This window comes from Vanessa cardui, chromosome 1, assembly GCF_905220365.1.
Source record: "Vanessa cardui chromosome 1, ilVanCard2.1, whole genome shotgun sequence".
In the NCBI taxonomy this organism is placed as follows: domain Eukaryota; kingdom Metazoa; phylum Arthropoda; class Insecta; order Lepidoptera; family Nymphalidae; genus Vanessa; species Vanessa cardui.
In genome coordinates this window covers 7,284,280-7,296,538 of record NC_061123.1, presented here as the reverse complement: position 1 = coordinate 7,296,538, position 12,259 = coordinate 7,284,280, and the positions used below count along the sequence as shown (strand labels likewise).

Sequence of the window (12,259 nt, the reverse complement as noted above, 5' to 3'; positions counted from 1 at the left end):
AGATGTTATAACAGTCAACCCTGGTTTTATCAACGTACATAATATATATTAAAAAACCTAATATCGTTTTAGGATCTATTGACCGGTGACAATTACATTTATGTTATGTCTCTGTATTATGTTATTTACGATCTTGTAATTTTAATGCACAATTGGCGTATTACATATTTAAATAATATATATTTACAGGGTGCCTATTAGTGACGTGCACATTTCCACTGCTATTCGTAAGATGTTGGAGCTGCTGGCCGAATAAAAACTACGAGTATTTGAAGTGGTGGATGCCTTTATACTACGCTATATTGATAACAATCTTTCAAATCGGCTGGGCTGTAGTTCAGATATCACATCTAGCAATAATACCATCTATCACTGACAACCTGCATGTACGATCCGAATTAACTTCTATAAGGTGAGTCTCTTTGTTTTAGAAGAAGTAATGTTGATAAAATTAATTCTATAACGCACCTCAATATAGCTTTCAATTCCCTTTTAGACCGAGTAGGCCAAGGAAGGGAACAATTGGAGAGAATTTTTTTAATAGTCTTCAAGAAGAAACCCTTCATTAGACACGTTTCAAAAGAAAGAATGTTCGTACTCGCAAAAATAAAAGCTTAATTTATATATCTTTGAAGTTTTCGAGTTCTATGGAACCGTTTACGAGTTTCAAGATGAATAAAAGTATAAGCCTTTCTCCATATAACGGTTATATGGGTGCCTAGTACACCGAAATATCTACTAAAATCCTAGCGGTACAAAATCCGTCTCTCGGGGACCACGGGCATCACGGGATCACTTGCACACGCTACCGTGACGTAGCTTCCATAGGCATATAGCAGCCATGTTTTCAAATTCGCCTATTGTCAAACGAATATATATTTCCAGATTTTAAACTACTTTTTACTTCAAAAAGTAATTTCAATGTTGTATTTAACAGCAAAATCTAAATATATAGCATCCTCGAATACAACAAAACTTCATTACTCATGTAACAATTAGTAAAAGGAGGTAATATAAACATAAATTTAAATATACCTACACATAATTTATATTTTTAACGTGGAAACGTTAATTTTTTTAGTACTTAAAACAATGGCTGTTTAATCGGACTGGATAGACTTTCAAACTAACATTCTAGTCTTTATAGAGGCTTGGACACCTCATACCTGCTCCGCCAGCGTTTTACCCCCATGGTCAATAAATCTCTAAACCTTATACTGAAATAGAGGGGAAGCCTTAACTCAGTAGTAGAACATTTTATTACTTAATTATTAAATGAACAAAAAAATTCTTTCAGATATATGGCTTCGGTTATATCAAGTCTTGCCGTCTATTTCATAACGTGGATTGTTTTGAGGGCAACAAACTACAGTACTTTTATTAGACCAACGGATGATTATAAATTTCGGGTATAGAAAGTCCATACAAATTAACTGCAATATTGTTTATCTTCATTTAAATTTATATTATATTAGATTATATTATTATAGGATGTATCACTAATCATATCTGGTATTGGAATACTATCATATATAACTTTCCACATTTGCTTCAAATTGAAACCGTACAAAGAACCTAAAACAAACGGACATGCAGGAGAATGCGGCGAAAACGAACCTCTTCACTTGTTAGCAAAGTCAAAAATAATGCATTTTTTACAAATGCCCTTACTATACCAGACCAGCTGTTTGTAAGTATTTAATTTAAAAAAAAATCACTAACCAAAAAACATATTTTTAGGTGTAGTATTTATATAACATGTATGTATTTAAATTAAAGATATGTAACTTTTTTAATGAAATATAAAATGAAATCAATGGATATCGCAATAAAATTTACCAAACTGAAATTTTCAGGTACGTATTTTCAAGATTGTACTGGGCCTTGAGCCTTGTGTACGTACCGCTTTTCCTCGAAGAACGATTATCAGTTAATCCAACTGAAGGTTCTGAATTAGTAGCCAGCGTACCGCTCGTTCTTTATATCTCTTCACTTGTCTTTTCATTTCTTTTGAAGAGTAATATTAACAAGATAGGACATCAGGTAATATAATATTTTTTCTGTACTTTTTCTAGTACTCAATCTGGATCATCATTTAAATATCGGTAATGTAGTTTGTTTTTATAATTTTTAAACATGCATCTCAATATTATAGGTGGCGTATTTTATAGGCAGCTTCCTTAGTCTAATTAGCTGCATGTGGATAGCCCTAGCTATTAGCCCAGAAGCAAATGTTGCACAAATATATTTAGTCGCAGCATTGATAGGTAAGTTAAATCTTCACAAATTTTTCTTAGCTTTCGACACCGGTAGGCCATATTATTTACAAATTAAATGATATTTCATTTATAAACAATTATTATTGTTTTTGATCTTCTGTTTCTACTCATATTATTTTATCAAGACGATATTATGTGTAGACAAAAATAGCTGCACTTATTTTATCAAGGAACTAAGTAAATAAAAACAGTAAACAAATCATATGATAAGAATATTATATTTGGCTTAATATTACTATAATTCAAATTACAAGTAATGTACTTTTGTCGTCATACGAAAATTAAACCAAAAACGAAGAGATACATTTCCACAGTTGCATTCTATTTTATATTATTTTCGTAATATTTTAAATGTCTAGTTACGATTATTGTAACTCATATGTACATACATGACAAGAATAACTGAATTACAATAATTATTTGCGAGATCTTACACACATTTGCCACTAACAGTTTTGTTATAATGTTTACCTACAGATACGAATACAGATATGTATATTAAAAAGAAATAAATGTATCCGAAACGAGAACACAATATTCAATTTTTGCCTGTTTATAATGTCTTTAATGAATTACAATCTTTTGTATCAGGAGCTGGAAGTGCAATAACCCTAGTATCGAGTCTGTGCGTAACCGCAGATTTAATAGGGCCTCATTCCCATCAGGGTGCTTTAATATATTCGATTGTTACATTCGCCGACAAATTAGTTACCGGAATAGCCGTAATGGCTATTGAAAACTAGTAAGTACAAAAAAAAATCTTTCTTTTCATAAATCAAGTTAATTTAAATTGTCTTAAAATAAATGAGATTTTTCCTAAGTAATAAATAAATAATTAATCAAATCCCATTTTAATAGACAAATTTTACGGTATGCACAGGAGACAATAATCATTTTCTTGATACCAAGTTTTTACAAGTTACCTGTTTTTGTACACACAATATTAGCATTAAGATATTTGTTCACTATACCTTTAAGATTTACAGTTATGACTTTTTATAAACATAATTGCAACTGAACAAATAAATTGGTTTTAAAAATGGCTATAGCAAAAAAGGCTGAGATTTGTTCTAGCTTTTATGGAATCCTTTTTAGTCTTTATCTCTAGTAACTAAGTTATTTTAAGATCCTCAGTTCAGCAGTTTTTGTAGGTACATGTATACAATTTTTACAAATAAATTTAAAAATATATGATTTAATCAATATATTTTCGCCATTGTTTGAATTTTTGATAAGGTTGCGTAAACCATGACTTAAAATAAGATCCATGTTTATTCTTTACAGTACTGCAGGCATTTGTATATGTTATTTCAATTAATATTTCTTTTTTTTTTCAGTAAATGCGACAATGCTATAAGCTGCCCCCAGTACTATAGAGGAGTATTGACCTATGCTTGTGGTGGCAGTGCTGTACTTGGCATATTATCCCTATCAATAACAATAATAAGTACCAAACACAGCAAAAGTAAACCTCAAACATAATTAGTTAAATTTAATTATTGTAACAATACACATAGTACAATAATAAAATAAAATACATTGTTTATACTGGTTTTATTGGATTTAGTTTAAACACATCTATAAATGGGTCATAAGCCAAACGAGAATGACTAAAAAGATTTACTTTTATATGTGTCTTTTGGCATTTTTGTTTGGCTCTTTTCAAAATTTGTAACTTTCTATTCCGAGTCTTATCAGACACAGGTCCATAAGCATACAAACAATATAATTTTTCACATTTTTTAAACAGTGTTGATGGATCACAAATATCAAATGAATTAGATGACATTTCACATATATTAATATTCTCTAATGTTTTACATTCACTCAATGATGAAAAAAGTAGCTTAAAATCAATTCTTTTGTCCACTAATCTTAAATTTTTAAGACTTCGACTGAAGGAAATATACCTTGATATTGCTGCATAGCATGGACATATGGGAGGTGCTTCTACATTTAGTGTGACAAGCCTATCACAGGAACTAAACAATATTTCAAAAAAATTAACACAGTATTTGACTTGTCCACACACACTCAAATAAGTTAATTTACTTAAATACGAACACTGTGAAGGAAATGATACACCACTTCTAATTTCACCATTAAATAGCAAACTTAATTGTACTTCACGCTTTTCTTCGAGCTGACTGTCATAATTTAAAATGCAATCTGGTTCAACAACTCTGCGTTTTTTATATGAAAATCCACACAATTCACTTCTGTATGCAGAGTCTGAATGAGTCGGAGTAGTATAGAACCAGTCATACTTCACAGGCACCGGTGTACTCCTTGATGAAATAAATGGACAGGGGAACAATGGTTTTAACTTTTTTGACAAATGTTCAAAGAAACTTTTGTCAAAATTTGTTGTACTTTTATTCCAAAGCATTACAATAACATTACCAAAAATAGATATGGAAAAATCTTGTATAAAATCTACATTTAAATCGAAATTATCAACAAAAAAATTTTTAAACATTGGTGTTGCATACAACGAGGTACTCTTTAAATTTAAACGAATTATAATAATTACTTCGTATTTTTGAAAATCCAACATGTTAAACAAAAGCATTTCATGCATAAATCCATAATACACACTTGAATTCTTTCCATCTAAAAAGTATATTGAGAACTGATCAAATTGCACTTTTTCCTCACTGTCTTCGTTTTCATAAGTAGTCATATCACATTCTATCACTGTATATTGCAAAGCTTTCAATCTGCTCTTGCATAAAATAAATAAAGGTAACTGTGAATATATTAAATTACTGAGATTTCCTACAAAATTAACAAAATCTAAATTTTTGAAAACTTCTTGACATTGTAATAATGAGTCCTTTAATAACCTAACCCGGGTAGTTTTACCAAACATAAAATTAATACTTATATTTTTTATACTGGGGCAATTTTGATAAAGCTCAACAAAGTCGAAAATGCTGATATTTGTATAAGAAACATTTAATGTTTTTAAGCTCTTCAGTTTATTCATAGCTGGCAGAAGTAAGTTTTTAGTTAAGTCAGATATTCCACACAGGTTCAACTCTTGAAGATGTCTTGAAATATCTTTAAAAAAGTTCAATTTAAGTGACTGCACTGTAGCCATCGTGTTTAGAGATAAATCACATGTTTTAACAACTCTGTATACACTAATTATATGACGAATACGAAAACAAGCCGTGTATAAATTGTACAAAGAAATTGTATCCAACTGTTTTATAATAATGATTAGAATCTCTTCAGGTAAATTCACTATATTCATATTTAAAATTTTCACGCTTTTCTCTTAAAAAACCACCAGACGAAAAACAGCAAATTTACTGTTATAACAATACTATAAGTATGGACGTTTTATCCTATATTTGTTATGAATTAGGATTTTCCTTCATAAATCTTAATATTTTATAGCTTTCATTTCATTATCATTTTTTGACATTGAAATACAAATTGTCAAACTCTGTACTCTATAGATTACTCTATCCTATTAACTTACTCTTTGGTTAAAACGCGTTTGCAGAAATAGTGGTTCTATTTGTCTATCGCGCCATAAAGTGGATTCGTTTATGTATTTTAGACATTTAATTTTATCACCAAGATTTTAAATATAACAAAAGTCATACTTGTTTCAGCTTTGGTATCGTTAATTACTTTTTTTTTTTTTTTTAAAAATGCTTTATTGCACAACACACGGAAAAAAAAAGGGGAAATATAAAACATAAAATAAGTACATGGTGCGCAAAGGCGGTCTTATCGCTTATAGCGATCTCTCACAGACAACCTTTGGTGATAGGAGCTTAGAACGAAAACAGGTAAGTGAAGAAAAATATATGAAAAAATGAGGAAAAGTACAATATAATAATATTTATACTAAGGTATAGTAATAAACTACACATAACTACATACCAATAATACATACATAGAAATATAATATATATTAAAATATACATACATATATACATAAATATAAACTACATATTATTACATACTTGCATACATTATTTAGATATGGATAGGTAATAGTTTCTCAAACGATGCTTAAATATTGCCAAGGATTTAGACTGCCGTATATCAGTGGGTAGTGCATTCCAGAGTTTGACGGTTTTCACGGTGAAAGAGTTGCTGTAGGTTTGTGTCCGACTGCAGGGTGTGACAAGTTTGTTGTCCTCACTAGAACGCAGGTTGTGTGTGCTATCAAACCCAAGAAATTTGAAGCGTTCTTTAAGGTAAGGTGGTGTATGCTCAACATATAAAATAGCATAGAGAAGAGATAAGGCGTGCAAGTTTCTTCGAAGCCTGATTGGCAGCCACTTCAACTGAGACCGATACTGCGAAACGTGATCATACTTACGCAGGCCAAATATGAATCTAATGGCCAAATTTTGCAGCCGTTCTAATTTATTCAGAAGGTCTTCAGTTAAATCAATGTAGCAGGCGTCGGCATAATCTAATATTGGAAAAAGAAATGCATTGGCTAAGCTGATCTTAGCCTTGATGGTTAGTAGATTTTTCCATCGCCTTAAAAAACCAATGATGGCATACATCTTACGACTCATTTCTGCAACCTGAGGTACCCAGGATAAGGAAGCATCCAGAAGTAGTCCAAGATTTCTAACTGTTTCTTGCAGCGGTAGTGTGTGGCCATCAAGCATGATTGGAGATAGGATTTTGTCTTTGACCCTCGACAGAAGCTTAGGACTGCCAAAAACAGCTACTTGCGACTTCCTTGGATTCAGTTGGAGACCGTAAGATCTACACCATTCACTGATCTTTACCAAATCATTATTCAAAGTTGCAACAGCCTCGTCGATACCGTCCAAGGGAGCGGTAACATATATTTGAAGATCATCAGCATATAGATGATAGGATGAAGAGATAAGTGTAGAGAGAGTATTAATGAAAATAGAAAAGAGAAGAGGAGAGAGTACACCACCTTGCGGGACACCGGAAGGGATATCTAAAAAAGGTGAAGACCTACTGTTTGCCGTTATGCATTGCTGTCGGTTGAACAGGTAAGAACGGAACCAATCAACAGCAATAGAACCTATGTTTAGAGATTCAAGGATTGCCAAGCATATGTCATAGTCGATAGTATTAAAAGCATTCGAAAAGTCAAGAAGAGCTAGTATAGTTACGCATTTGTTGTCAATTCCGTTACGTATATCGTCACATACTTTGGTGAGAGCTGTAACTGTACTATGGCCTTTTCTAAACCCAGATTGGAAAGGGCAGAGGATTTTATTTATAGAGAGGAATTGGCTTAGTTGAGAATGGACTACACGTTCTAGCACCTTCGAGAGAAAAGGAAGCACAGATATAGGTCTAAAATGAGAAGGTAACAAGGGATTGGAAACTTTAGGAATAGGAATCACTAGAGCTTTGCGCCAAATAGAAGGGAAAGTACCAGTTGACAGGGAGTAATTAAATATATGACATAAAATAGGTAAAATATTGTTGAGAGTAAGGAGAATAAGTTTTCGACTTATTTCATCACAGCCAGTTGAGTCTGATTTAATACTAAGGATGTGCTTCCTTAACTCGCTAATGGTGACAGAGCTGAATTCGAAAGGAGGGTTATCAGGAATAGGCAGTGTATGAAGAAAGTTGATTGTATTAAGTTTGTCACACATATTTATAGAAGAAGAAGAAAGAAAGTGTCTGTTAAGATCATCAAGTTCGATATTAAAAGAAATGGTTTCCCGCTGACGACCGATTCCCAGCGATTTCAAAAACCGCCAAACCTTGGATGTACCGCTATTATCAATAGCATTTGCAATAAACTTACGCTGAGCATCACGACAGAGTTTATTGCAACGATTTCGTAGATGTTTATATTTTTCCAAGTTGTCAGTAGTTGGATTTCTTTTATATTTGGCCTTCGCAGCATTACGCTTAGCCATGAGTGCTCTAATATCCTGAGTTAGCCAAGGAGCCGGTAAGTGCTTAAGCTTAATAGGTCTTAATGGGGCATGTACATCCAATAAATCGGTTAAGAGAGAATTAAATATGCTAATTTTTTCATCAATTGAGCTGGCATTATAAATAGCATTCCAGTCGATATTGTTTAAATCGCTCATGAAATTGGTGTTATTAAGCTTTTGAAAATTACGCCGCATCACTATAGTTGGCTTCGCTCGCGGAGGCCGAATTCTATAGGATAAATAAATTAAGTCGTGGTAGGAAAAGGCCTCTGCGGGAAACTGACCATGGACGTCAACATGACTGAGAGAGGAAACAAACATTAGGTCCAATAGTGAGGGAGAACAATTCGGAAAAAAATGAGTCGCATTCGTTGGAAGTACATTAAGGTTACAGCTATCGATTATATTCTTAAGTCGTCGGGCACGTTGGTCGTCTTTAATCAAGCAGGTGTTAAAATCACCCATAATTATGGTGTGATCGACAGAAGTTCTAAATTGATCTAATAACATTTCAAAATTATTAAAATAATTAATATTGAGTGACGGACTATAAAATACGCCCAGTAGTAGTTTGAGATGACCGAATAAGACCTCAATAAAGATGTGTTCCGATGACTCAGAGTATTGTGAAGGAGATTTACTTAAAATTGTAAAGGGGATATGACTGCGGAGGTATATTGCCACACCACCACCACCTTTACCTGTTCGGTCGTTCCGGATCAGATGGTAGCCAGGCAAACAGTAAGACGTCGAGGGTAAACTTGGTTTCAAAAAAGATTCGGATACAAGAATGGCATGAATATTTTTACTGTCGAAGGAGGACAGGAAATAAGGGTAGATGGAATACTCTGCGCATTTATATGCACTACATTAAAGTTTCTAGAAACACCGGAGAAAGTTGAGTCTAAAAGAGAATTAAGAGGAAGAGAAGCACTGTGAAAACTATCATCAGTAGATAATACTGAGTCACTAAGATAGATACTATTATCATTCGAGTCACTTACGCTGTGAACGCTTGAAATCATACTATTAATGTAAATACAAGTTAATATTATATATATGTAAGTAAAAATAATTAAATAGTATAATAATACCAAAATAAATCAAAATACTAGAATATTGAGTTCTAATAAGCTACTCCTCCATCCCGCCAGCCGTTTGTGAGTAAGCAATTACAAGGATATTTTTATCACAAATATAGTAAAACATAAGAACCGGATACAACATTAAAACAGAAATAAAAACAAGTTATAAATCAGTGTTTAGCAAAGCACCACACTAAGTAACCAATAAACAAAATAAAAATACGATTTAAATTCTAATAACATTAAATATAAAAAATAAACTAGTAAGTAGAGAGAAAAACATAAAAAAAAATTGAATTAAACTAAAAACAAAAAACTACCTCATAAAATCAAAATGCTAACTACATAGGCAGTAGTTAGTTTTATCAATGCAGTTACTAAACGCAGATCAAACGTCAGATTGTTGACAATTGACATTATACCTTCAGTCAACAACATAATATAATTATAACTGAACTGAATATAATAATACCGACATGTTAGCAAATTAACACTAATTTTATCCGAAATATAATTATAGTAACTAAACAAAAATAGATGACATAAATTAATAACAGAACAATCTAATGGAGCGACGACAAACTGCTACTAATAAAACGAAAACTTACTTTTTAACGGTTCTCTTACTTCGCATAACCTGAGTGGAGTTGGACGATTTTGAAATTGAGTCGACACCGACAGTACTGGTACCAGCAGCAGCAGCAAGATTAGTTGCCGAGGGCATGTAATTCGGCTTGCAATTGATTGAGTTAAGCTCTGCTGTTGTGACGATACGGTGACGCTTACCGTCAGACCCCGTAACGATAACAACTCCATCCTTCGTCCAGCATTTTGAAATTCCGAACTTCTGTCTTGCAGACATAAACAGGTCATGCCTTTCCTTGGTAAGGAACTCCGACAGAGTCACGCCTGTGCTTTTAAGGGACGTTTTTGAATACCAGATCTTGTTTCGAAGCACTACATCACGAAATTTTACAAGGATAGGTCGAGGCTTATCCCTAGAGGAATGACCTAATCGCTGACATCGACTGAGCTTCTCTATGGTAAATTCTGGTACCTTAAGATGGCCTGATATAACACCTGACACTATGACTGGCAAATTTTCTTTTTTGTCTTCAGGAACTCCGTGGAACAGAAGCATCTTCCTTCTACTTCGCATTTCCAGCTGATTGTACTGCTTCGATAATATTTCCACTTGCATCTGAAGGCCTTCTAATGCAGATAAAACAAAGACTCTGAAGGTGTTAAATTGAGCCGCAATGTTGGAGTTTGGACTAGTGGCTGGGATGGAACCCTGAAGAGATTTTTGAAACTCAGCCATCCGTGTGTTGAAGTGCTCAGTCAGGTCCTCAATTGAGTGCTTAATGGATTCCATAGTGAAGTTATTACTTTTCACTCAACTTGTTTAATGTTTTTGTTTTTTTGTTGATTATATTGGTGTTATGGAGATTAGCTGGCAGGTAGGAAACACATTTAGCACATATTAATTTGTATAATTATTATTTTGTAATTTAGATAATTAAAATTAACAAGAGCTCATATAAAAGCGTGTTGTCTTTTTTTTGTCACCTACCCGAAAAAATTACTTTTGGTATACGAAAAATTTGCTTATCAATACATAGTACAAAACAAAGTCGCTTCTCGCTGTTCGTCTGTTTTTGTTAGCTTCATGTCTTTAACGGTAACAGATTTTGATACGTTTTTTTAATGCGCATTAATACATACATATTATAGTAGAGAAATGACTAGCTACTCTCTCTTCGGGATGTTTTTAACAAAGTGGGAATACTCACTGTTGCGTCGCAATATATTTACAACAATATTATGTATATTCACAGTAACATTGATCACTTTGATAAAATCAGTGATAATCATTGTATGTGCACTAGGAGTAAGGATAAGCTTATAACGCCAAGTTTCCGACTCCGCAAAGTCCTTCTTGGGGCAAGGTATCCGTTTCTATAATAAAATTCCGCAGACTTTTTTAACTTTGCCGTTTAATAAATTCAAATCGTTTGTATAAAAATACATTGGTAGAAAAAGCATAAAAAAGCGTGGAGTTAATACCTGTTGACTTCCAAGCAGTATACATTAATTTAAATAATTGTATTTAATTAACATGACTTTGTATTTTATAAATGTTAAAAAAGAGTAACTACTGAGTTTCTTGCCGGTTCTTCTCGGTAGAATCTACTTTCCGAACCGGTGGCCGGTAGCTTCACTTAATTGTAAAATGACGATTCAAAAGTGCTTATAAAAGCCTACTTGAATAAAGTTTATTTTAATTTTGATGATTTTGATTTTAATGCTGATTATTTTAGAGTTTTCTAATGTAGGTACTATCGCAAATAAACCATTTGCAAATTCTGGCAGAATTCTACGAGATAGATCAAAATAATGTACTACCTAAGATCTAGTATATTTAGTATAAGCATTGCATTCGTTCGAAGCCTGGGCAGGTCGCTAATAACATACATTTAGAAGTGAAAAAGTGTTCAACAGCATCATTAAATAGATCTGTTCTCCAATTTAGTTCTCCATCGATTATTTTTGTTTGTCAGGCATGTGATGTTACTCCGTAACTGTAATCGAATGCAACAGATATCCGAAACATAAATCTATCCGAAAATATAGCCGAATCCGATATTATTTTAATTATAATTCAATTTTCGCATTTTTAGGTATTTTTTTTTTTGTTATTATTCTTAACAACAAAAAAATTGTTCACAAACAAACCATATTACCTTATAATATTCTCTTAAAAAACATCTAATATTCGTAACTAAAATTATTTGAAGTCATTTCGTATCCATAACTGTATCTGAAACCGGTAAAATATTATTCATAATCAGGATTCAAACTTGAACCCTAACGGAGGAAATAGGTTACATAGATATACAATTACATAAATATATAATATATACTTATCACCTGACGACCAACCCCTATTACATAAGGAAAGCCGAGGGCGAAAACTAAT

At 32.7% G+C, this 12,259-nt stretch overlaps 3 protein-coding genes across 5 annotated transcripts in view; 1 reads left to right on the top strand and 2 right to left on the bottom strand.

Annotated features, from left to right (window-relative positions):
• The window catches only part of LOC124535139 (major facilitator superfamily domain-containing protein 12-like), a 36,761-nt gene extending 32,938 nt beyond the window's left edge, over nucleotides 1-3,823 (top strand). For all 3 annotated transcript variants that reach the window (XM_047111340.1, XM_047111418.1, XM_047111262.1), the window contains exons 4-10: nucleotides 190-412; nucleotides 1,298-1,409; nucleotides 1,491-1,690; nucleotides 1,857-2,043; nucleotides 2,156-2,267; nucleotides 2,871-3,021; nucleotides 3,617-3,823. In XM_047111340.1, coding sequence (XP_046967296.1) covers nucleotides 190-412; nucleotides 1,298-1,409; nucleotides 1,491-1,690; nucleotides 1,857-2,043; nucleotides 2,156-2,267; nucleotides 2,871-3,021; nucleotides 3,617-3,761 — 1,130 coding nt within the window. In that variant the 3' untranslated portion in view covers nucleotides 3,762-3,823. The remainder of the gene's footprint in view (nucleotides 1-189; nucleotides 413-1,297; nucleotides 1,410-1,490; nucleotides 1,691-1,856; nucleotides 2,044-2,155; nucleotides 2,268-2,870; nucleotides 3,022-3,616) is intronic.
• On the bottom strand, nucleotides 2,479-5,842 carry LOC124535063. Its single transcript, XM_047111139.1, has one exon. It carries the CDS (start codon nucleotides 5,536-5,538, stop codon nucleotides 3,823-3,825), a length of 1,716 nt encoding a protein of 571 aa, XP_046967095.1. The 5' UTR covers nucleotides 5,539-5,842; the 3' UTR covers nucleotides 2,479-3,822.
• Nucleotides 5,843-9,649: 3,807 nt separating this feature from the next.
• Nucleotides 9,650-10,832, bottom strand: LOC124535318. Its single transcript, XM_047111543.1, has one exon. It carries the CDS (start codon nucleotides 10,652-10,654, stop codon nucleotides 9,884-9,886), a length of 771 nt encoding a protein of 256 aa, XP_046967499.1. The 5' UTR covers nucleotides 10,655-10,832; the 3' UTR covers nucleotides 9,650-9,883.
• Between the last annotated feature and the right edge of the window lie 1,427 nt (nucleotides 10,833-12,259).

Excerpts from the sequence above, each read along its gene's own strand:
- LOC124535063 (XM_047111139.1), bottom strand. The coding sequence starts at position 5,538 with ATGAATATAGTGAATTTACCTGAAGAGATTCTAATCATTATTATAAAA.
- LOC124535318 (XM_047111543.1), bottom strand. The coding sequence starts at position 10,654 with ATGGAATCCATTAAGCACTCAATTGAGGACCTGACTGAGCACTTCAAC.